General features: G+C 39.4%; 1 protein-coding gene across 1 annotated transcript in view; it reads left to right on the top strand.

Annotated features, from left to right (window-relative positions):
- Nucleotides 1-21,765, top strand: part of LOC120861085 (alpha-N-acetylgalactosaminide alpha-2,6-sialyltransferase 3) — a 636,442-nt gene extending 614,677 nt beyond the window's left edge. The window contains exons 4-5 of the mRNA XM_040236747.1: nucleotides 18,283-18,390; nucleotides 19,450-21,765. Coding sequence (XP_040092681.1) covers nucleotides 18,283-18,390; nucleotides 19,450-19,636 — 295 coding nt within the window. The 3' untranslated portion in view covers nucleotides 19,637-21,765. The remainder of the gene's footprint in view (nucleotides 1-18,282; nucleotides 18,391-19,449) is intronic.
- Nucleotides 21,766-25,014: the final 3,249 nt, after the last annotated feature.

Here is a 25,014-nt window from a genome sequence, read left to right as displayed (position 1 = left end):
AAAAAAAGGGATTTTTTTTTTCTATCTTAACTACAAATAACTAAAAGCTGGGGATCTAATGTGCAGTATGGTAACTATAATTAACAATACCATATTATATACCTGAAAATTTTTGAGAGCATAAATCTTAAATGTCAAGCACACACAAACTGTAATAATATAAAGGGATGGAAATGTTACCTAACCATACTGTGGTGATCATTTTGCAGTGTGTTCATGAATCTAATTATTACATTGTACACCTTAAACTTTCATATGTTATGTGTCGTTGTGGTTTAGTCACTAAGTTGTGTCCGACTCTTTTGTAACCCCATGAACCAGAGCCTGCTGGCCTCCCCTGTCCATGGGGTTTCCCAGGCAACAATACTGAAGTGGGCTGCCATTTCCTTCTTTAAGGGATCTTCCTGACCCAGGGATTAAACCCATGTCTCCTGCATTGGCAGGTGGATTCTTTACCACTGATCAACTAATTGTCAGTAGTATCTCAATAAAACTGGGAGGAAATATGATTCTGGAGGTAAATAGATATAAGAGGTACGTATGGGTTTTATCAAATTTTGTGTGATAATCTGGGTTGTATCTCTGACATGTAATATATTCTCAGATATATCAGTAAGTATCTCTATTATGAACTTCCCAGGTGGCTCAGTAGTAACGAATCTGCCTGATGATGCAGGAGATGCCAAAAATGCAGGTTCAGTCCCTAGGTTGGGAAGATTCTCTGGAGCTGGAAATGGCAACCCACTCCAGTATTTTTGCTGGGAGAATCCCAGGGACAGAGTTTTGCCTGACAGAGGAGTCCATGGACTCACAAAGGGTTGGACATGACTGAGCGCACACACACGTCTCTATTATATCATTTATATATATATATATGTAAACTATTTAAAGTTCCATGGGGAAAATGTTAGCAATTTCTTACTTAGGAACAGCTTGCATTCCAAAAGTATTCAACTAAGTTGAACCAATTGAGTGCCTACGGTCAGAGACATAACTTTTCCAACAAAGGTCTGTATAGTCAAAGCTTTGGTTTTTTCAGTAGTCATGTATGAATGCGAGAGTTGGACCATAAAGAAGGCTGACTGCCAAAAAATGTATGCCTTCACATTGTGGTGCTGGAGAAGACTCTTGAGAGTTTCTTGGGCTGCAAGGAGATCAAACCAGTCAATCCTAAATGAAATCAATCCTGAATATCCATTGGAAGTACTGATGCTGAAGTTCCAATACTCTGGCCTCCTGTTGCGAAGAGCTGACTCTTTGGAAAAGACTCTGATGCTGGGAAAGATTGAAGGCAAAAGGAAAAGTAAGCAGAGGATGAGATGGTTAGATAGCATCACTGATTCAATTGGCATGAATCTGAGCAAAGTCCAGTAGATTATGAAGGACAGAGAAGTCTGGTGTGCTGCAGTCCATTGGGTTACAAAAAGTCAGACACGACTTAGAGACTGAACAACCAAGTTATTACAAATAATGGCTATAGCTCAATGAATATTCAGGGTTGATTTCCTGTAGGATTGACTGGTTTGATCTTCTTGCAGTCCAAGGGACTTCTCCAGCACCACAATGTGAAGGCATCAATTCTTCAGTCCTCAGCCTTCTTTATGGTCCATGTCTTACATCCATACGTGACCATGGAAAAACCATATCTTTGACTATATGGACCCTTGTCAGCAAAGTGATATTTTTGCTTTTTAATACGTTGTTTAAGTACCATAGCTTTCCTTCCAAGGAGCAAACATCTTTTAATTTCCTGACTGCACTCACTGTCTACAGTGATTTTGTAGCCCAAGAAAATAAAATGTCACTGCTGTACAACTTCAAGTGGAGTATAAACTATAAAGTATTGAATGACTATGCTGTATATCAGAAACTAACTAATATTGTAAATTAACTCTACTTCAATTAAATAAATAAACTTTTAAAAAGGCCAAGATATTTTTGGTGACCATCATCCCTTCACTGGCAAATATCCAGTCAGTTTGCAAGTCAGCGATTTATAAATTGGGAAACATTTTCCTAAAGAAACAAATTTTTTAAATGGTGGTTAGATTCTCAGGCTAATCCTCAAAAGCTAATTTAATTCATAATAAAATGGAACTCAACTTCTAATAGAATCCTCAAACCTAACAAGCATTTATAGCAGTGATATTCAACCGCGGCTACACACATCACATTATAATCACCCAGGAAAGCTTTTTTTTTTTAAAGAACTTTTACTAAGTACGAATACCAGAATTTACCGCTAGGAAAATAAAATCAGAATCTATTATCAGTAGCAGTGGTGGTAAATGGAGCTTGGGAAAAGGTGCAGACGATAGAAACAATGCTTCTACAGAGAGTGGTATCAGTGCTGTGTCTGGGAAGTGGAGCCAAGGCTCTGGGGGTAGAGAGTGGGATCCAAGTACTAAAGAGGAAGAAAGGATATCCCTGGGAAAAGGAAGGGATTGGATTGTGGGGTTTAATCCCTAAGTCATGTCTGACTCTTGAGACCCCATGGACTGTAGCCTGCCAGGCTCTTCTGTCCATGGGATTCTCCAGGCAAGAATACTGGAATGGGTTGACATTTCCTTCTCCGGGGGATCTTCCTGACTCAGTATTTGAACCCAGGTCTCCTGCAGTGCAGGCAGATTCTTTACTGACTGAGCTATGAGAAGAGCCCTGGAGATAGGATTGTGGAGTCAAAATCATCACATCAGAGATGTTGGCCTCTGATGACAGTAAAGAGTTTTTCAGAATGAGAAAATGGTGGAGGGGTCTGAAATACTGTGCTCTATCAGCCCAAGGATTGGGGCTGTGATGATGGGGAGGGAGCTGGTAAGAGGCCAGTTAGTTGGCATCACTCACCACTTCCCTTTATCTGGTTCATGAGGCAGGAAGACTAAATTCCCTTCAATCTACTTTCTTATTTTGGAGTGAGGCTTTCACAAAATTTCATGCCTCATATGTCTTCTCTACAAAAAGCAACGATGTAATTCTTTTCATCCTCTTGGCATGATTATGGACACTTAAGACTAAGCAGAGGGAAGGAGAAGAGAGGAGGAATGAAGGGAAGCCAGTTTGTGGGCTCCTAAAATAGGAGCAATTCTGTTCATCTCCTGCTGCTGTTCAACAGCCTTCAGAGTTCAGTAGCTCTTCTTGTCGTTTCTTTGCAGCCTCTTTAGTTAGAAACATAGGCACAGAGTGTTATCACCAACTGGTGAAAGCAAAGATGCAAGGTGGAGGACAGTCTCAACTGTTTTCCTATGTTCTTTTCATTTATATAGCGAGGCGTAGAGATTTCTGACATTCTGTGATTGTTTCAATGTAGGAAAGTCTGTGGAGAAAACAACACTCACATTTTAATCAGATGCTCTCAAATGAGAAGCATTTTCTAAGTACTATTTCATATTTCTTTTGGCATTTTCTAAGATATATTCCTTTTGCTCTGTGTTCTAGTTCCCATTTTATGAAATTTTGTCTACTCTGGAGTCACAAAGTCACTGAGCTTAATGTATACAAAAAAGAGAAATAGACTGGCAGACATAGAAAACAAACTTGTGGTTACCAAAGGGGAAAGGGAAGAGTGGAGGGACAAATTATAGGTAAGGGATTAACAGATATGAACTATTGTATGTAAAATAAATTAGCAACAAGGATAAAATGTATAGCACAGGGCATTATACCCAATATCTTGCAATAACTAGCAAAAATACTGAATCACTATGCTGTACTCCTGAAACTAACACAATATTGTAAATCAATTATACCTCAATAAGAAAAAAATTACTGGCCTAGATGAATTCCAGAGACACATAAATGTCATCTCTTCTGCTGGAAAAAAATGGAATTATTACCATTATCTTTTCTCTGATCAGAAAGTTGGTCCTTAAATAAAAAGACCCAGTACAGGAGAAGTTTTGGTATGGGGAGGTTGTGTATAGAAGGATTTCTTCCCAGGAACAAACTTACTGTAAGTAAACACAACAAACACACAGCTCCTTTCTGCAGTTTGCCAGCCAATCTGTGTATCAACACTATGGGGAAAACACACCTCCATGAAAGAAATTCTTCTCTTCACTAAGCAAGGAGTCTAGCTCAGTTGGAAAAATGTGGATAGACTTCAAACCCTATCCCATCTCAAGAATAGAGATGAAAATGGATTTCTCAGGACTAAAATTCCTGGGCAGAGTTAAATTGGAATAGCATTCTACCTTAGTGGACAAAAATCTTGTTTAGTAAGTGAGACTCCATTAGCTCTGATTGTTTCAAGGAAGATTCCATCACTGAGTCACTTGACTTCGGGTGTTCTGTAGAGCAAACAGATGCGCCCCCCCCCCCCCCCCGCCCCGCCTTAGGAATCCCTGGGTGCTGGAGTAGAAGAATTAGATCAGTGTGCCCTTTGACACACTGACGATAGCCTATAATTTGGCAAAGATACTGTGCATAAGGTAGTCAATGAAAGTCAGCATGTTGGAAAAATGACAAATAAAACCTCCTTCTCTAAGTTAGATACTTAAATTCTCAGTCCCTGAAGACCTATGTGTCAGTTGTTGCTTCTGACCTTTACTAATTGAATTGTCCTTCTTTAGTGAGCTACATAAAAGCAGTTTAATAGATGAGCATAAAGGGGTACAGCATAACTTTTCCTATTAAAAATAAATATGTGTGTTCGGTCATGTCTCTTTGCAAGTAGCCCACAAGGCTCCTCTGTCCTTGGGATTTTCCAGGCAAGAATACTGGAGCATGTTGCTATTTCCTACTCTTCCTGACCCAGAGATAGAGCTGACAGCTTGTGAATCCTGCATTGGCAGACAGATTCATTACCACTGCACCACCTAAAAGGAGTTAAAGTGAAAGTCACTCAGTTGTGTCCCGTTCTTTGTGATCCTATGGACTGTCCATGGAATTCTCCAGACCAGAATACCGGAGTAGGAAGCCTTTCCCTTCTCCAGGGGATTTTGCCATCCCAAGGATCAAACCCAGGTTTCCCACACTGCAGACAGTCTTTAACAGCTGAGCCACAAAGGGGAATACTGGAGTGGGTAGCCTATCCCTTCTCCAGCGGATCGTCCTGACCCAGGAATCAACTGGGGTCTCCGGCATTGTAGGTGGATTCTTTACCAACTGAGTTATCAGGGAAACCTCACTGTACCAACTGTTCAGTTCAGTTCAGTCATGCAGTCATGTCCAACTCTTTGTGACCCCATGAACCGCAGCACGCCAGGCCTCCCTGTCCATCATCAACTTCCAGAGTTCTCCCAACCCATGTCCATTGAGTCAGTGATACCATCCAGCCATCTCATCCTCTGTTGTCCCCTTCTCCTCCCTCCCTCAATCTTTCCTGGCATCAGGGTCTTTTCCAATGCGTCAACTCTTCGCATGAGGTGGCCAAAGTACTGGAGTTTCAGCTTCAGCGTCAGTCCTACCAATGAACATCCAGAACTGATCTCCTTTAGGATGGACTGGTTGGATCTCCTTGCTGTCCAAGGGACTCTCAAGAGTCTTCTCTAACACCACAGTTCAAAAGCATCAATTCTTTGGCACTCAGCTTTCTTTATAGTCCAACTCTCACATCCATACATGATCACAGGAAAAACCATAGCCTTGACTAGATGGACCTTTGTTGGCAAAGTAATGTCTCTGCTTTTTGATATGCTATCTAAGTTGGTCATAGCTTTTCTTCCAAGGAAAAAGTGTCTTTTAATTTCATGGCTGCAGTCACCATCTGCAGTGATTTTGGAGCCCTCCAAAATAAAGTCAGCCACTGTTTCCACTGTTTCCCCATCTATTTGCCATGAAGTGATGGGACCAGATGCCATGATCTTCGTTTTCTGAATGTTGAGCTTCAAGCCAACTTTTTCACTCTCCTCTTTCACTTTCATCAAGAGGCTCTTTAGTTCTTCTTCACTTTCTACCATAAGGGTGGTATCATCTGCATATCTGAGGTTATTGATATTTCTCCCGGAAATCTTGATTCCAGCTTGTGCTTCCTCCAGCCCAGCCTTTCTCATGATGCACTCTGCATATAAGTTAAATAAGCAGAGTGACAATATACTTGGAACCAGTCTGTTGTTCCATGTCCAGTTCTAACTGTTGCTTCCTGACCTGCATACAGATTTCTCAAGAGGCAGGTTAGGTGGTCTGGTATTCCCATGTCTTTCAGAATTTCCCACAGTTTATTGTGACCCACACAGTCAAAGGCTTTGGCATAGTCAATAAAGCAGAAATAGATAGGTTTTAAAGTCCAATATTCCCCTAAAAATAATTTACCTCAGGATTTATTAAGCCATGTTACTCAAAAAAAAAAAAAAATAGATTCAGATAGGCAGGAAATTGCAGCAAAATTCATCATTCAAACCAGAAGTTCAGGACTGCTTTGTATTTTTGAAATTTCATTATTATGTGTAGCTGGTTGCTTGGCTATGACTGGAGCTGGTGATGATCCCAATGGTACTGGAGATCTTAGCAATAAGCTTGGATTCCCAGTTCTCCTCCAGTGGGATGAAAACATCTCAAGTCTCTGTCTTAATCCTTGTTAAAACTTTTAGTTGTTTAAAAATTATTTTTTTAAAATCTGTAACTATGTGTGGTGATAAATGATAGCTAGACATTGTGGTGACCATTTCAAAGTATATACAAATATCACAGCATTATGTTGTACAACTGAAACTAATATAATGCTGTATGTCAGTTATACCTCAACTTTTCAAAAAGTTATTTTTAAACAGAAATTTTCACTTTGAAAGTGAAACAAGGCTCAGAAAGCATTTTTATCAGAAACAAGTTTGAGTCTGATTCTGTGCTAGAACAATTTCTAAAGGAAAAGCTTGGTTTAACTCAAGTTCCAATTAACTTAAAAAACTAAGGGAAAGTGAGACCTTTCTTTTCTCTTCTAAAAACTAAAAGTGGCAGGAAAAAAATCTCTTATCTACTTAGATATTCTCCTACCTGATTATAACCTTTCATGTTTTTTTTTTTTCTGCCTTAGTCTTAAGGAAAGTATATGCAGAAGGAATTCCTGATAAGAGAACTAGGAGAGAAAGTCAAAACCTTCCTTTAATTACCTTTACCAGGTTAGCAGGGAACAGGCACCTATGCCTTAGGTAGAGAAAGGTGATTAGCATTCAGAATACTGAAGACTACATCAATTTAGGAAAGGCATGATTTCAAGATAAGTTGAAGGGTAAGTTAGAAAGAAGCAACTTATTTAAGCTTAAGTATAGAACTAGGATCAGATCAAATAGTGATAGCTAATAAGAATTAAGGATTTGGTAGAACTGACTCCCTAATTATACCCAGAGTATTAAGTAGACTCACTATGTTAGAAAAGATCTTAGAGGTCAACCAATCCAACTTTAAATCTTCAGTCACAAGGAACAGATGCCTCCTTCAGCTGACACAAGCCAAAGAGGAAAATTTATTAAAATGTTAAGATCCTAGGGCTGAAGGGAAGCCACGCCTGGGGAATGAAGCAAACCTAGGAACTTGATCTTTATTTTTAGGACTTACCCCTTATTTCTTTTTAAAGTTGATGCACGTATCCATGTCAATGGCCTAAAGCCATTGTTTGAACATGACCACAGCTGAAATTCTAAAAGGTGTTTGGAACGTTAAAGCTATTAACACTTATCTATAAAGTGGTGATAATAATTCTTGTGCTAAAAATATAGCTAGATGGTTATAATCTCTCTAACATGGATTAGGTTATTACATACAACTACATTACAGAACTTTAGTGATGAAAGACCTAAAGCCTACCTAGGTCAATCCTCTTATTCTGCCATCAAGAAAAAAAAAAAAATAGGGCCCCCAAAAGAAGAAGCAACATGTTCAAGATTTCCTAGACAGTTAACAGTAGAACCAGAAGAACTGAGGTCTTCTGATGGCTGGCCTCTCAGATCAAAATCACTGCAGATGGTGACTGCAGCCATGAAATTAAAAGATGTTTACTCCTTGGAAGGAAAGTTATGACCAACCTAGACAGCATATTAAAAAGAAGAGACATTACTTTGCCAATAAAGGTCTATCTAGTCAAGGCTATGGTTTTTCCAGTAGTCATGTGTGAATGTGAGAGTTGGACTGTGAAGAAAGCTGAGCACTGAAGAATTGATGCTTTTGAACTGTGGTGTTGGAGAAGATTCTTGAGAGTCCCTTGGACTGCAAGGACATCCAACTAGTCTATCCTGAAGGAGATCAGTCTTGAGTGTTCATTGGAAGGACTGATGTTGAAGCTGAAACTTCAAAACTTTGGCCACCTGATGGAAAGAGCTGACTCATTTGAAGAGACCCTGATGCTAGGAAAGATTGAAGGCAGGAGGAGAAGGGGACAACAGAGGATGAGATGGTTGGGTGGCATCACTGACTCAGTGGACATGAGTTTGTGTAAACTCTGAAAGTTGATGATGGACAGGGAGGCCTTGTGTGCTGCAGTCCATGCAGTCACAAAGAGTCGGACATACTGAGGAACTGAACTGAACGGAACTGTCAGACATGTGATGCCTCGGGAAATGCTGAGAATGATGGTAAACAAGAGAGAGCTTAGTTAAGAAGCTGAGTTCTCTGGTACAACAGTCTTTGGGCAAGTCCTTTACATGTTCCCGAACTTTCATTTGTATAATGGAGATATTAATTCTCCCCAAAGGATGGGGTTGTTGTGAGAATTAAACAAAATGACCTATATATTGCCCTTGGCACAATGTCTAATACATATACATTCTCCATAAATAATAGCAATTATTATTTATCAAAAAATATACTTAGCATTTTGCTGCTTATCAAATAACCCTGAAACTCAGTGGCTTACAAGGACATTTATTTACCACTCATAGATCTGTGATCAGCTGTAACTCTGCTAGATTTCAATGAACTTAGCTCTAGTTTAGGGCTCAGATCTGCAGCCTGGGACCCAGATTGAATGAGCACTCTCTATCTAGGATGTGTTGTTCTCATGATGAAGAGAAGAAATGTAAGAAATGGGAAGCATGTAATACTTAAGAGAACTGTGTCCTTGTTCACTTCTACTAATAGTTTATGAGTCAAAGCAAGTCATTTGGCCAAGCCTAAAACAGTGAGGCAGGAAAGTTACTGACACATGAGCAAGCCATGTGCAAGGAAGAAACAATCAAAACAATCTAGCACAGGAAAGCTGATAGAAAAACTATGGTCATCGAGACAAGGGCCTCTATGGTAGCTTGAAGAGTCTGAAACTAGAAATCACATGGACTATCCATAACACCTCACATCGTCAAAATTATGAGCCATTTAGAAAAACTACAGGTCCAGGGAAGGCAACAGTTATTCAGAGTAGAGACTGGGCACGTGATGTAATCCCGTCTCCAAGAAGCTTCAGCGAGTAGAGGAGATGTTGCTGTAGAGAACATTTAGTTCAGCATTTCTTGACCAGAAAGCAACTGCAAAGTGTTCATGTCTTTAAAGCAGCAATAGTATCCATTTTCATGCCCAATAATAATAATTTAAAAACCCTTGGTAAGTTAAATGTTTATGTAAAAACTGTTTCCTTTTTAAGTGCTGCAAGTTGAAAGCCTTTGGGTGTATACTAAGGAAGTCTGCTTGGAGACTACATGGACATTAGATGCATTTGCTCATGACTTGTAACTTAGTTTATAACACAGCTGAACACCACTGGGTACCTCCAATAGACTCACACATTTTTAAATTGTTTTTATTCTTCCTCATATATTGTTTACATTTTTCTCAGTTCTGAATTAATGAGGAATTTAATGAGGAAGTAAAAATATAATTCTGCCATTTTTCCCCTGAATACTTTTGCCAGATCCATAAATTTCCTTCAGCCGAAAAAACTAGGTATATAAAACATCAAGGTATCTCGAATATTTCAAAACATAACGTAAGGAAGATAAATAAATCAGCGTTAGTTGTGCATCCTGTCTCTAACCAATAATTTATTATGGAAATTAAGTACTGATGACGCTTTGAGGTTTGCTCCAGTTTAGAAGGTAGAGCAGAACTATTCTGTGTTCTGGTTACTTGCATACCTCGGTGCAGTCCCATAGCCTGTTCCTCCTGCCTGAAAGATCTCCTCCTGTTCCTTTATCTGCTTGGTCTTTACCCTTAGTCTGCAGCTCAGCTCTTACCTCCTACCTTCCCCGGTTCCCTCCAGCACGATCTGTCGCTCTTCCCTCGGTATTCTCACAACACCTGTAAGGGGATTACTCTCTCGATAGCCCTATTTTTGAAAACAATCACTGAGTCTGTTTCCCTGCCTTGACCTTGAGATGAGATCAAGGGCAGCTTGGTCTTTTCAGTGCCTCACACCTACAGTGCACTCACCAAATCTTTCTTGAATGGATGAGGGTAAGCAGAATCAAAGCTTGATAAGATTAGAAACTGGAAAGGATGTGGGGAGAGCATTTCAGGAAGAAGGAAAATGTACACAAGTCAAGAGATAAAAAGGCAGAATCTGATAGGTACAAGATGTACTAAGGAGCCATAAATGGACCCATGTGACTAGACTTTGGAGTTCAGAAAGAGTAGGGGGGTTACATTTGTTGGGGAAGAGCCCCAAGAGGTACCTGTTGTTTTAGTCTACTTGGGCTCCTATAATAGAATACCATACTCTGGGTGGTTTAAAGAATAGGAATTCATTTTCTAATAGTGTTGGAAGCTGGCAGCCTAAGATTAAGGTGCCAACATGGTCAGTTTCTGGTGAGAATCTCCTTCTGGCTTGTGGCCTTCTTGCTATGTCCTTGTGTAACATGAAGGGAGCTCTGCTCTCTTCCTCTTCATATCAGGACAGTGGTGCCATCAGTAGGACATTAACTTCATGACCTCATGTAAACCTAATTACCTCCAAAGACCCCATCTTCAAACACCATCAAAAAGAGGGTAAAGACTTAAACATAAAAATTTAGAGGGGATACAATTCAGCCAATACTGAATGGTTAAGGATCTAGTCCTGCTTTAATGAAGTGGTCCAAAGAGACCTCCATTATCCATCCGTGTCATTCCTGAGGTTCCATTGTTCATTTAAAAAATTGAATGAAATCCCAGAAATCAACGTTTCCAATTGAAGGGTCTTTAAAGCCCAAGGGCAGGAGCAAAATAACCTTCTAATTTCTGAGATGAATGAACAAAGTAATTTTTGTGAGTGGTATCTTCTATTTCTACAGCAGCCATAAATCATACCTTTGGGAGGTGAACCATTTTACTTTTAAATGTACATTTTGCAGAGAACACAGTCATTTCTTATTATGCTCCTTTTGTACAATTTTGTTGCATTCATCACTAGTCAGAGTCCTGTTGATTTTATGGCAGGAAAACTATTTGTTATATTTACAGTCCAAGTGTCTACTGATTAGCTCAGACATTTTTGCATTAGCTGATCAGGATGGTAGTACAGTCTTAAAAGATTTATGGCTTTCTCCATTTACTCATGGTCCATATTTCATTATTTTCCAGACCTAGACTCCTTTTGTCCAGTGCATTCTTTTAGGAATCTTCCACAGTATGACATTTTTATCCATTTGAAAAGTTTATGTCCATCTGTAAATGATTCAAGCCCAGATGGAGAATTCTGCAACCTGATTTGCAGAAAGTTGTTGCTGTCTAAAGATTTGCTGGGCATGTCCCATTGATAGATAGTACAAATATATACTGTTAATATAATGGGCAAACTCCAGAGTATTACCATAGCTCCCAACTATCGAATGATATACAAAAATATATGACTTGGGGACAGCTGAAATTGTTTCCACACTTTGAGCTCTGCTTCCATTAGACTGGTTCACAATATTAGATTGAATCCCAAGGTGCTACTGATAATCATCAGCTGTTTTTCCTGGCCAGTCTCTTTGTTTAAATATATTCTTTCATTATCCATGTGCTTTTGAAAAAAAACAGAAGAATGTTTTTAATTGAATAATCTGTATTCTGCCAGATACTCCTCCCTAGGAAGGTATATAGAAACTTACTTTACTATTTTTATTTATCCTGCCAGTGTAGTATATTGATGAGAGAACTGAGGTCCAATAGTGTTAAAATAAGATATGAAATATTGATTAAGTCTTTTTAAAAATTCCCTTTTTGCTCCTGAGTATAGCAGATTTCAGCAGAAATGGCTGCCACAATTGTGCTATCCAATAAACCTTCATTGTTGGAAGGGTTTGGATCCCCTTTGGGCTTTGATAAATGATTATTATGCTTTTGAAATTTTCACTTGGAATGCCCTGGGCCTTGTTTGCATTGGATCGTAGAAGAAATGGATTAGAAACAGTAGAAACAAAGGCCCCCAAAGGAACCATTCTGTGAAGAGTCGGCAGCCACAGAGATGGAGGCAACTGGACTCCTCATTCTTGTTCCCTGACACTGGTTTCCCTTCCACATTGCACAGTCCCCGTTGTAGGTTAGGGACTTCCCTTTGGGTTTAGGCCAAGTAAGTATGCTGATTCTTAGGGCTGTGTTGCAAGGTAAGATAATACTTCAGTATACACCAAACCTGAATGGCTTCAGATAGACTTGTCAAGATGCTTGGCTAGGTAAGGCAAGCCAGTGGGACAGTGAGCAGAAAGTATGGGAGTGGTACATAAGGAGAATCTGGAGAGCCTGGATTGGGGTCATAGACATCCCCATGGCAAATCTCTCTCAGCCAAAGATCATGCACCAGCAAGTCGAGAAGTCTACTGTCCTCTTAGAGCTCAGAGGAGCTTGGAACAAAGAGGAATCTGGTGAAATGTGCAAGAGAACTTATTACACAGGGCATACACCACAACAGAGAATTATCGCATCTAAAGCAGGCCAAGATTTAAAAAACCCTGATATAGGGAAAGTGCTATTATTTTGCCCATCAAAGTATAAGCTTCTTGAGTTCAGAATCCAAGTCACTGAGCTAATGGTGCTCAATAATTAGAGTATCCTATGTGTGTACGTATGTTTAGTCACTCAGTCATGAGAGCATTCTGTAAATAGATAAATTCAATGTAAGTCAGCTTTCTTTTGAAAAGTAACCATTTCTGTTTCCTCAGTTCCTCCTCCGAAATTATCCCAAAGGGACATGTCACTCACTAGAAAGTTCCAGCTTGCTAGGCATTAGGAGAAAAACGCTTCGCAGTATGTTTCCAGAAATGAGAAGATGAGGGAACATGCTCAGAAGCAAGGGTGCAGGTGAATGAAGACATTGGGATTGGTAAAAAAATAATAATAATAAGGCTAGCATGTCAGACAACATATACCTGTGACCATGTGATGGCCTTTAGCATCGAGGAACAGGGGTAAACATCGAGGAGCATGGTAGCTTATATTTTATTGGTAATAAAGTAGATGAAAAATCATATTTTAAATGATATGCCTTCAAGCATGTGCTACATCAAGGTGTTGACAGCATCATTTTTCCAAGAGATGAGCAAGTAAATTTTAGCAGTTTCCAAGTGGTAAGTATCTTGATTACCAAGGAGCAGTGGGATGCGAAGTTGGCTGGTGAAAACAAATGATTGATAGCTTCCTTTTAACACTTGCCTTTTTTTTTCCCCCTGCATGGCTCATTATTCTGCTGCATTAATTTAAGCTTTCCTATTGTACTGAATTAGGGGCTAACATTCTCTTATCATCCCTATGGGAATCCTGATTGTTTATTTGTAGGTGACAATAATTGTTTTTATCGATCCCCAATTGTGGAAGGTATAAAAAGTGCCATGGCTGATGGCCAGCTGGTACATAGTGCTATGTGCATGACTGACAAATTACAAGACAATATTTGGCTCAAGAGGTGACCCTTTTGGAATTTTTTAAGGCATCTGATAGTTATCACTAGGTCTCTCCAAGCTAAGAAGCATAAACAATTTCACATATATCAGCTCAAGTCTTTTTGTCGCTGATTCTATTGAACCTTCGAAAGGTCAACTGGGGTGTAAAATTTATACTTCCTCCTTTCTAGTATACCCACACAGCAGAAGAGTTTAGAAATGGTACAGCTACAAGAATTCCCAGATGCAGTGCCATCCAGGCCAACGAATTCCCTTAGGAACCCAGATCATCAGGGCATTTATTTGGAGTGAAGTGAAAGTTGCTCAGTTGTGTCTGACTCTTTGCAACCCTATGGACTATATAGTCCATGAGATTCTCTGGGCCAGAATACTGGAGTGGGTAGCCTTTCCCTTCTCCAGGGGATCTTCCCAACCCAGGAATCGAACCCAGGTCTCCCTCATTGCAGGCGGATTCCTTACCGAGTCACAAGCGAAGCCCCTTTATTTATTTGGAAGAATTCCTCTATTAAACCGGCAGCTGCCATTCTTCCACTGAAAGTATCATTATATGGATATTAGCTGGAAGTATTGAGAAGAAACCACTTTGCTAGCCCAGGCAAGTATTATGGGTAGGAAACCTCATATGATTTTACATCCCAAATATGTCAGAGGCACCAGGGGGGGAAAAATGCAACTCTTTAATTAAATGATGGTTGTAGGACAGGGCACTTGGGGAGTATGAACCTCCTAGTCTGAATCAAATGCAACACAGCTTGCTCGAAGAGCTTTTGAGCTAATTATTATGCTGTCTCTCCAGAAACAAAATAAATCAGTTGAAGCTTAAAAGCCATCGATATCAGAAATGGGGTAAAAATTTCCTTATTAGGTGGAGAGATGGAAAGATCTTTGACCAGAGGCCAAACCCTGAAATTTTTGACTCTCTTTTCCTGTGGTAAAGAGAAGACAAACACAGAGAAATCACTTTGACAACTGTACCCTATTTATCCTTTGAGGGTTCTGCTAGGAAAGCCTGGCTGTTGGACTGTCAGAAACAACTATGTAGGTTGGACCAGAAAGAGCCAGGGGAGCTTATTTTGCCGAGTAAGGGTCCATATGTCTCATGAGCGAGCCTCCCTTTGTCTCGGGGCTCTGATGCTATCTTGGTCCTTAACAGCAACTATGTGGAGGAAACAGTTCCTAGAAAAACACCAACTTGTTTTTAATTTCGTTTTAAAAGAAAACCGATTTGACTTAATTCAGATTTTTTTTTCTCACTCAAATTAATCTTTACTCTCAATGGTAATGATGGTGTGTTTGGTTTTAGACAGCCATTCCAGCTCCTTCTATGAGCAATTGTGTGAAAGAGAAAAATATGGAGCTTCTCTCTCCAAAAGTTGAGGGAAGGTAGCCACCACCACTGCCAGATAAAACTGTACACCCTTTCTATATATACCTCAGGCACTCCAAGGTATTCCCATGTTACAAATGTGCATTTATTGTGCCCTGACCAATTGTGTTATATGCTTGGTAATTACACACCCTACATGCATGGAGCATGGCACTGCCACATGGCTAAAGATGAAAACAGATCGACTGTTGTGGATGATGATCACAGAATCGTTTGATTTTAAAGTGAGAGTAAACCTTAGATAAGTCTTAGTTAAACTATCTCATTTTAGGGAAAAGGAAACTAAGATGCCCCAAAGAAGCTGAGTTGTCCAAAGCTTCACATTCCAGTCATATCACAGCTGGAATGGGAAACCAGATACCTTCACTCAGTTCTTTACTGTGCTTGGTATTAACTCTGAAATACACAGGTTCTGCTTTGTTACCCTATATTGTGATTAATTGCTTTAACATGTGTGGCCTCCCCCACTAGACTGTGTGCTCTTTAAGAAAATGTTCGATACTCATCACCAACTTCTAGTATAGTCAGTAGCACATAATAGGATCCCACTGAATGTTTGTTAAAAAAGGTGAATAAGTGGGTAAATATGTGAGACCTGTCTTTTCTCATCATGTGCAAATAAATGCTGTAATTTTTTATGATCATTACTAATGCTTGGTCAGCCTAGTAATGAAGAATGGATAGGGAGGATTGGAAGGTAGAAAAGTAGAAGGAAAAGGCAAGAAGAGGGGAAAAAATACAATTCAACAGGAAGAATAACTGGAAAAAACTCAGTATGTAGATAAAATTTCTAGATTTGATTTAGGAGCTTTTGGTCAAGACTCTTGTCTCTTCTGGTCTCTCCCAATTTTCAAATGACTTTTTCAGCAGATGGTGCTTTAAGCACTTTTCGTTATTGCTGCTCCTCCTCAGACACTGGAATTGCAGGATTGACTGTAGGTTGCATTGTATTATAGGCAAATTTGCTCTCTTCTATCTTCCCCTCCCTGTGGTATGTCTTCCCACCCATTTGGCACTTGTTCCTAACCCATGCTGTTGCAACTGTTCCTGTCACAGAGGAAAGTGCATGTAACTAAATGTGGTACTGTTTCTGGAATGTTTTCCATTTAGAAGACACACCAGGAGATACAAAGGAAGTCATTTTACATATTGGCATTTCAGACAAATAGGCAGAGGGGGTGGATATAGATGCGCTAGGTTTGTTTCTTTTTGCAAATCAACCAAAGGTGATGAAAATAAAGGCTAAAAATCCAGTTATCAACCCTTGCTGTGAGTTCCTTGCTCCTGAAATGCTTCCCTGTTGAGATTTGATACTAAGTGGTGCCTGTTTATAAAAGAATAAAAGGATTCAGGGTCCTAACTGTAGCACTGTAGTGCTAACTGTAGTCCTGGAGAACTGCAGCAAGGATGTTGGACAGCAGTGGGAAACACTGCTGGCGGGAGCGCCGTACCAGTGGTGACATGGAGGAGGAGAGAGATGAGAGTGCACCAGTTTACCAAGACATCTAGGTGGAAGATTGGAAGTTTAGTCTTTTTTAGAAAGTGGTGCTACACAGCTGCCAAACAACCTGGGATGACCCAGATGCCCCTCTGGGGAAGGTTTTAAGGAGATGGGCAATCATCTGTTTTGGATGGGTTGGGTTGTCTTGGCCAAAGACGAATATGGAGATCCAGCGCTTCATCCAACATTCCCTTGAACCATTTGCAACTTGACAGACTCCTCAAATCAGCACTGATCTAATTTCTCTACCCCTTCAGTTATTCTACTTCCCTTCTCTTCCTTAAACATATGCGCACACATCCTCCTATCTGTGATATTGAACACTTCCTGGAACACTCTTCCATCATATGGTCTGTTGAGCAAGTGGCATCTGTTGCTCATCATCAGGAGTAGAAGTCCAAACACTTCTGCCCCCTGGGTCTTGGTATTGGAGTCACCAAAGAAAACACAACACAGTCAAGCACTGCTTGGAACAGTGCTCTCCTCACATAGAGAAGAGAGACAGAGCAAGGTCGGCTGTAAGAGTGGACCTCAGTGCACAGTCAGCAGGTCCCTCCCAGCCGCTGACACAGGACTGCTGGCCTGCGTGCAACCCTCTTGTACCACAGAACAAAGGACCCCATCCCCTTTTTGCAGGGAACAGTTATAGCAGTGAGGTTGGCCAGGTGCTATATGTCACATAAGCAGAGCAAAGGAGTACACGCTGAGTGCGGAACAGAAGAGGCTCCTCTTACACAAGGTGGTAAGTCCAGCACAGGCTGTGAAAACTCCTGGGTAAGGAAGTGTTCCAGGCCCAAGGCCTATTCTTGTGTGACCAAGAGGGGGTTGAAAGACTGCCCACATGAGGCTGCCTTCCCAGTAGGCCCATGTGGTTTCTTCCCATTCACCTCTCCTGCCCTCTCTTTTCCCCATATCTTTGTGTCTATTATCAAAAAGGCCTTCCCTGATCAACCTTTATAACATAGCCATCTTCAGATATAATCCTCTAGGCTCTGTGAAGACAAAAAGCCTTGTTTTGATACTTACTGTGTTTATATATCTGTGTCATCTACAGCAGTGATGGACACATAGTAGGTGCTCAGTTAAAACATGTTCAGGAGATTGGTAACAGGTCTTATAAAGGAAAAATCTTGTCTCATGATGCCAGGAAAACGGTGAAGGAAAACTTTTCAAATGCTTTCACAGACCAAGTCATTCACTCACACTGCATCCAATTTTCACTTAGGAGCCCAGCAAGCCTCCAAGAAAGTGATATGTCCAGGTAAGTAAGATAACACCATTCAGCTCCCATCAGGGCTCCAAGCAACTTGAGAAAACCTGTTCTCTGATATACTGCACTAATTTGTGTCTTACGGAAAGTCAAATAAATTATTTCTCACCTGAAGAGAGCAGGATTATTTGACTCCAGATATTTACCATATGGCTTCTCTTCCATACAACATAGCTTCTAGGCTTAAGGTAGTAAGAGTGAAAGCATGCCTATAAACTATTCAGAGATAATTCAAAATAAGTGTGTATCTTTGACAGATCGTCAAGTTGCCTTATGTTTTTTCCTGATAACAAGTGCTACGTTTTTGATAAAAGGGTGCTCATTTCTCATCACGCTCTGCTGTTGCTCTGTGTGTGTCTTCTGTGTTGTTTTGTTTGTTATTTGTTTGTTTTCATTCCCCCCACAGAGTCCAGTCTGGCTCTTATCTCAGCACGGGGTGGTTCACCTTCATTCTGGCCATGGATGCCTGTTACGGCATTCACGTCTACGGGATGATAAATGACACCTACTGCAAGTAAGATCACAGGAAATTATTTTTATGCATCTCCAATTCTGATATCTTGTCAAAACATCACAATTCATTTTAATACCATAAATCTGAGAAACAGATAAAGCAACAATTTTTTCCTGGCATGCTTTGCTGACATGACATTTTATTGTCAGTGCATCAAGTTGTGACTTTTAGGGATGATAAAAAGAAAACTATTTACCGCAGTCTAATGTCAAATGTCAGAAGGAACATTTTTCCCTTAGCCTATGGCATGTCAGGGACTTGTGGCTTGAAAATACAGAACAGGTTCAATGGTTATTTAATTTGCAGAACAGGTTTGTAGTTTCTGCTGCTATAATGGTTGATGAATGGCTATCTACTCAATGGTTATATTTGATCTTAAAGGACGAAATGTCCTGAAGCCTCTGAGAAGCTGATACCTTAACAAGAATTCCTGGAAATTATATTTCACTGCTAAGTGAGTAATCTGTCAGATCCCTATTTAAAATGCGTGTGTTTATCCACAGTATATCCCTGCTGGTAGGATAGTTTCTAATTAGATAATAAAACAAACCTTCCATGCTTCATCAAGGTAATGAAATAGATTTCCCTACCAACAATTGGCACAGTATCATTCAGAGAGTGTTTTAATCGTATTGTCAAATGGTACCTAAGCCACAGTCTTCATAATCAAATATTTCTACTCTAACTATAAGCATAATGGAACACAGATGAACCAAATATCTTACTCTGAAAATCATTAAGCTTCCTCAAGCTCTGCTAAAGCAATCAGGTTATCCAAAGTTTGTTTCCATTATACACCATTTCCTCCCTCAAAGAATGGCTCTATGTTTGCGTATAATTGGTGTGATGCATAAATTTTATTTGATTTATTAAAGCACTAAGGACCTAGTGTGTCTTTCTAAAAGCTTTTGTGTATAATAGCTTTTAACTGAGTTCATGGACAAGAATAAGGCATGGGTTTGCAAGTAATGCATTTACTGGGGACATAATGGATTCTAATAAATGAGTGCTTCATTTTTCATCTCTGTCTTTCTCTCCTTTTCTTTTTTTCTTTTTTAGGACAGAAGGGTATAGAAAAGTCCCCTACCATTACTATGAACAAGGAAGAGATGAATGTGATGAATATTTTCTTCATGAACATGCCCCATATGGGGGGCATAGGTTTATCACTGAAAAGAAAGTGTTTGCTAAATGGGCCAAGAAACACAGGATAATATTTACACACCCAAACTGGACAGTGTCTTGATGATGGCTTTTCTGACCTTGCCACACCACTTGACATGATCATGATGCTGAGATTGTGATGCTAACAATGCTGATGCTGATGATGGCGATGATAAAGACAACAACGATGATCAAGTTTCTGTACATTCTCAGATATGGATGGTGATTCTACCTGTAATTTGAACTTGGGATTTTGTGGAGGCTGGTTGTGCTCATTACGTTCTTTCTGAAGGTTCAACATTACATATTGCACTTTATAATTTAACTGGAATTGAAATGAAGGCCAGTAATATGACAACAGTGACCTAAGAAATTGGAAGATTATCCTTCAAGATAGCTGCCCAGGGTTCTTGGATGGTGAATAACTTCCAAAATCCCTGGGATTGACCTCATGAGGCAAGGTTACTGACTCTAGTCTCTTGAGCCTGAGCAGCTCCAGCATCTTGAAGAATGGTTGATTGTCAAACACTGACCCAAGAAATGCTCTCTGGGTAAACTTGCCACAGTGACAGCTTGGCTTTGGGGCAGGGAAGAAATCTCTTTCTGACTTCCCCTCTTCCTACAGTACCTCCAACAGATAAAGCCTCAGGCCATTTCCTTATTAACGAGGAAGATACCATGGATACCCTACCCATCAGGATTACTTGACTATCTCAAACACTTCGTTCAGAGTGGGCCAACTAGCAAACCTTGATGAATTTCTACTCTCATCACCATTCTTACTACCCCCCCCCAAATATAACTAAACATATTACTAGAATGACCTGTATTAATGTTTAGTTATTTTTGGTCAAGTCCTAAATATTTCAGAAAGCTATTTAACATATAATATACCAACACTGTAATAACATATACTGTGAAAACATTCTTAAAACATAACCAAAAGGGTTTACTAACTCTACTCCAACATCCGACAACACAAAATTTGATGCTTTTTAAAATCATGAAACAGGGAAAGCAAAGCATATTTTTACATCAATTTGTATCCTACCATACTTCATAATATATATTTGTATATTCAAATTTCTATTTTATAGGCCCAAGATGTATCTCTCCACACATTACATTATCATTGCCAAGTGCCAACTGTTAGACATGGAGAGGAAATGCTTTCTTGTATTTAATTTGACTGGAGCTTTTGCCTTCTTGGGGGTTTATCTTCCCCAGAGTGTATCAATTGCTATACCACAATAACACAATAATAATGACCTTGATGTCCAAAGTGCTTTGTCATGTAGAGTCTTTCACGTATGCTGTCTCATGTGACACCCGTGGCCACCCCATTGGGCTATTGCCTACACATTCTGACATATTAGCAGATGATCTATACTTTGTTAATTGCTCTAATATATTCCAGGTTGCTCCCCTTGCTAATATTTGTATAGAATAGCATTTGTGTAGACTAGCAACCAATTGATTTCAGTGCCAAATAAATGTATTATATCAAGATTATGCAGAAAGTATCCCAAGGATGGTCTTGGCCATAGACTAGGAACCCTGTGAACAAAGGGTACTTTTGATAGTTTTCCCATGACTCCATTTAGTTGGGGAAAAGATGAGGTAAAGGGACAACAGGAAAGAATAGAAGTCAAGAAATATAGTTTCTTGTCTCCATCTTAAGATTACTTTGTTCTCCAGACACTTGTTGCTTGTCAAGTATTAGAGGGTTAAATTACTGAGAGAGGAGCTCAGACCAAAGACATCCTTACCAGTATTCAGAGGACAAAGCTGGGCTCAACTCACAGCCTGTTTTGGAGGCTGCAAGTGATGATACTTTTCACCTCAGGAGCTCTCTGTAGGTCTCCACCAGTGCTAAGACCCACCATTAGCTGTCTTTAAAATGGGTCCTCTTGTGCAAAATCCTCTTTCCTGTTCTCTTCTGCCATTTCAATACCTCAGTACTCACATCCATAAAAATGACCAAGTGCCACTATCATTGTTGAAATTGTTATTGTTGTTTTTCTTTTGCTGTTTCCTCATGTGATTTTCAGTTGTATATATGTTAGTTTCTGCAAGCTAATGATGGATAGAAATGCTCACTCAAAGAAAAATAAACAGATGAAAATGTCACGGTTGTAATACAGACTGTTTTTCCCCCCTGTTGTGATATAGAAGTTCCACTTTTAAATAAAAAGGAAACCTTGGTTATCAGAGTGTTTCAAGAAATGACATAATGTAGTTGATTTAGTTTTCTAGTAAATAGAAGGCCAACCCTATTTGTTTTACTGAGAAACTTCAAAAAACATCCGTGTTCTCCTGCCTCACTGTGGTGCTCTGTGATGGAGACTTCTGCAAAGCCCTGTATGCCTCACTCTGTGATGGTAGATATGTGTAGAATAGGCAGTGTTTCCTTTGGAGGGGTAAGGAGGGGCCTCCTCTTCCCTTTTTTTTCCTTAAACCCCAGTTTTACACTTTTTATTGTTGTCTCTTATCTCCTTTTTCCCCTAAGACTGGGAAACAAAAATCAGATTATTCTCATTGTGTAGGCCTAATTGAATGACTTCCAGTGCCATCATCATTTTGATAGAATTACGTGACTTATTTTTCTTTGCGGTCTTAACTTTCTCTGCTTCCATTTCCTGTTCTTCTTTTTAAAATTATTTTATTATTCTCATTGTTATTTTATTTATTTCTACTTTTTGGCTATGCCCCGTGACATGTGGGATCTTAGTTCCCCGACCAGTGATCAGACTTGCATCCCCCGCACTGGAAGCATAGAGTCTTAAATGCTGGGCTACCAGGAAAGTCCTGTTTACCTTCAGGTTTCTACTGCTAGTGGAAATACAAAGTCTAATTTGTCCTATGTTGAGAAATTTTCCACTTAAGGTTTACTGATAGAGAAGAAAATGGTAAAGGAGCAAAATTCAAGGAGAGAACTTTTTGTGCAAATTTCTGGTCCACATCACAGGTTCTAGTTAACGAAAAAGGGATTTTTCCCAGCATCTTAACATTGAAAACTTTGACTAAACTCATTTATCAATGATATGTATGCATCTCAGAAGTTAATTAATATCTGTAAAAAATAAAAATATTTCCATATCATCCAAGGCTCTAGGCAAATGGACTCTGGAAAATGGCCATGATTTTCTGAAATGAACATAAAAATGTGCAAACTAAAAATAATAAAGTAAATGTTATTTTTAATTCTGCAGAATCCTTGATGAAAAGCAAGAAAAAGTTAAAAGGGTTTTTTAAATTAATGTTCGAATCCTTTCTAAGTTAGTCTAATGACTAGTAGTTATTTATATTTTTATGGTAGTAATGTTAGAAACCTTTTAAAATATATGATTTTATATTGTTATCAAATCTATCAAAGAAAAAACAATTTGGAAGGATGTTTGTATATATGCACATAGAGTCTCTGTGTATATATGTATATTCATGTGTGTTTGTGTGTATACAAAGGTATACATGCAAACCTGTATTTCTCACTGATGTGTATGAATTACAGAAAATCTAGTTTAGACTTGATCTGAAATTTGTTGGGTTACATTTTGAATCTTGAAGAAAAAAGAAGATCCAGATTAAATGTACTGATTGCTAAGAGTATGTAAAACACAATCAGCAGCTGGCCAAAAGAATAAAGCTAGAGAGGCTGCTACATCCAGAACTGAGGACACAATTATATGCCACGGCAGTCACAAATCAGACCTGGAAGTACAGCAATCTGTATCACAGGCTCTGCCGATTGCAGCTCAGCTAAAGTCACATTGAAAACATCGCATCAAGCTCCATTCACACTGACGTGAATGAACACTGGTCCCCTTATTCAAATAAGCCTGTCTTTACCCTAAGCAAACTCTGATTTGCATGATTTTTATTATATGGCTAGAGAACTGTGACCATTGTGAAAAAGAGAAAATTGTATAAGGAGATTGCTCCTTGAAGATTTGGAATGAATCAGCTCACGTGGGAATAAGAGTCTAAACTGGGGACCTCACTGACCTTTCCAGAAGTATAAAGCCTCTGGAAGAGAATCACTCATTACTTCCTTAGAAAACAAAAAAAACACTAAAGTACTTCACCTGGTGATGTTAATTGGACATTAATTATAAGCTCAGTTTAATTTCAATAAGCAAGAAAATATAATCAGATGACTCATTTAAAAAAAAAAAAGTAGTGTTTAATGTGGTATGTCAAATCCAAAGAACAAACTCTGTTGCCCAGTGTCAGTTGTTTGCATGTCTTAGCACAATAAATAATTTATAGTCCCAGGGCCAAGAGGGGAAAATGCTTTTTCCTTGACTGCAGTTTTAAAAGGCAAGACCTCATCATTTTCATAGTATACATAGATCCTGTGACTGAAGGAGCCAGTGCCAGCCTTTGTACCTTGTCTGGACTTGTAAAACTGCAAGGGCCTTTAGAGACCAAACCATCCAACTCCTGCATGTTGGATTTGAGGAAATTGACTGGTGGAGGTAAAATGACTTGCCAGTGGCTATAAACCAGACTAATAGCAGCAGACTTAATCTCATGTCTCTTTCTTTAGTACTTTCTCCATTATGTTGAATTTGTTTTAGCAGAGAATAGTAGCTGGAAAATGTATACTGACTTATTGGAAGACTATTCCTGGAAGCCACAGGCTCCAATTAATGTTGATTCTACTCATGATCAAAATAATTCTTCCACTGAACTATAGAAATATTTGTATAATTGAAGTAATAGCTCAGTAATTGTTAATACTCTCTGTATGGGCTTCCCTGGAGGCTCAGATGGTAAAGAATCTGCTGCAATACAGGAGCCAGGTTTGATCCTTGGTCAGAAGATCCTCCGGAGAAGGGAATGGCTATCCATTCCAGTATTCTTGCCTGGAAAATCCCATGGACAGAGAAGCCTGGTCCATGGGGTCACAAGGAGTTGGATGCAACTGAGCAACTAACACTTTCTATCATCGATGTTTGTTGGTAACTCTAGGCCACGTCCTATTGTCATAAAATTCAAGGATTAAAGAATGGATGGATAAAAGGCAGTGTCACCTTTTGTTATGCAGGATGATGAGGTCATTGATACTCTTAAGGACCGTTGAATACAGAGGTTACCTGGTATAACTGGCAGGTCCAATTGTCCCCAGAGCCTCATCTCTGGCAGCAGTTCCGCTGCCTGGGTTAATGAAATAAGACATCTACAATGGCAGGTGAAATACTACCCTCTGGTTTCACACTCATCTCTGTACTATACATGATTATTCAGTCTATGTGCTCTCTGGATGGTAAATCAAACGCCCCACAAGACTCAGTCACCATGAAGATTGAAAGGTTGTTGTTTGTTGTTGTTTTTTTTTTTTTTTTTACAGCCCATTCATGTGATATTGTTAGAAGAGGAGAATTTTGAAATATATGCACCAGGCTCTGAAATGGCTCAGAGACAGCATATTGTCCCATTGCTTATTTTTGCTGAATC

Source organism: Oryx dammah, unplaced genomic scaffold, assembly GCF_014754425.2.
Source record: "Oryx dammah isolate SB20612 unplaced genomic scaffold, SCBI_Odam_1.1 HiC_scaffold_11227, whole genome shotgun sequence".
Lineage (NCBI taxonomy): Eukaryota > Metazoa > Chordata > Mammalia > Artiodactyla > Bovidae > Oryx > Oryx dammah.
Note: the sequence above shows the minus strand (reverse complement) of the source record. Positions and strands in the feature narration are given on the sequence as shown.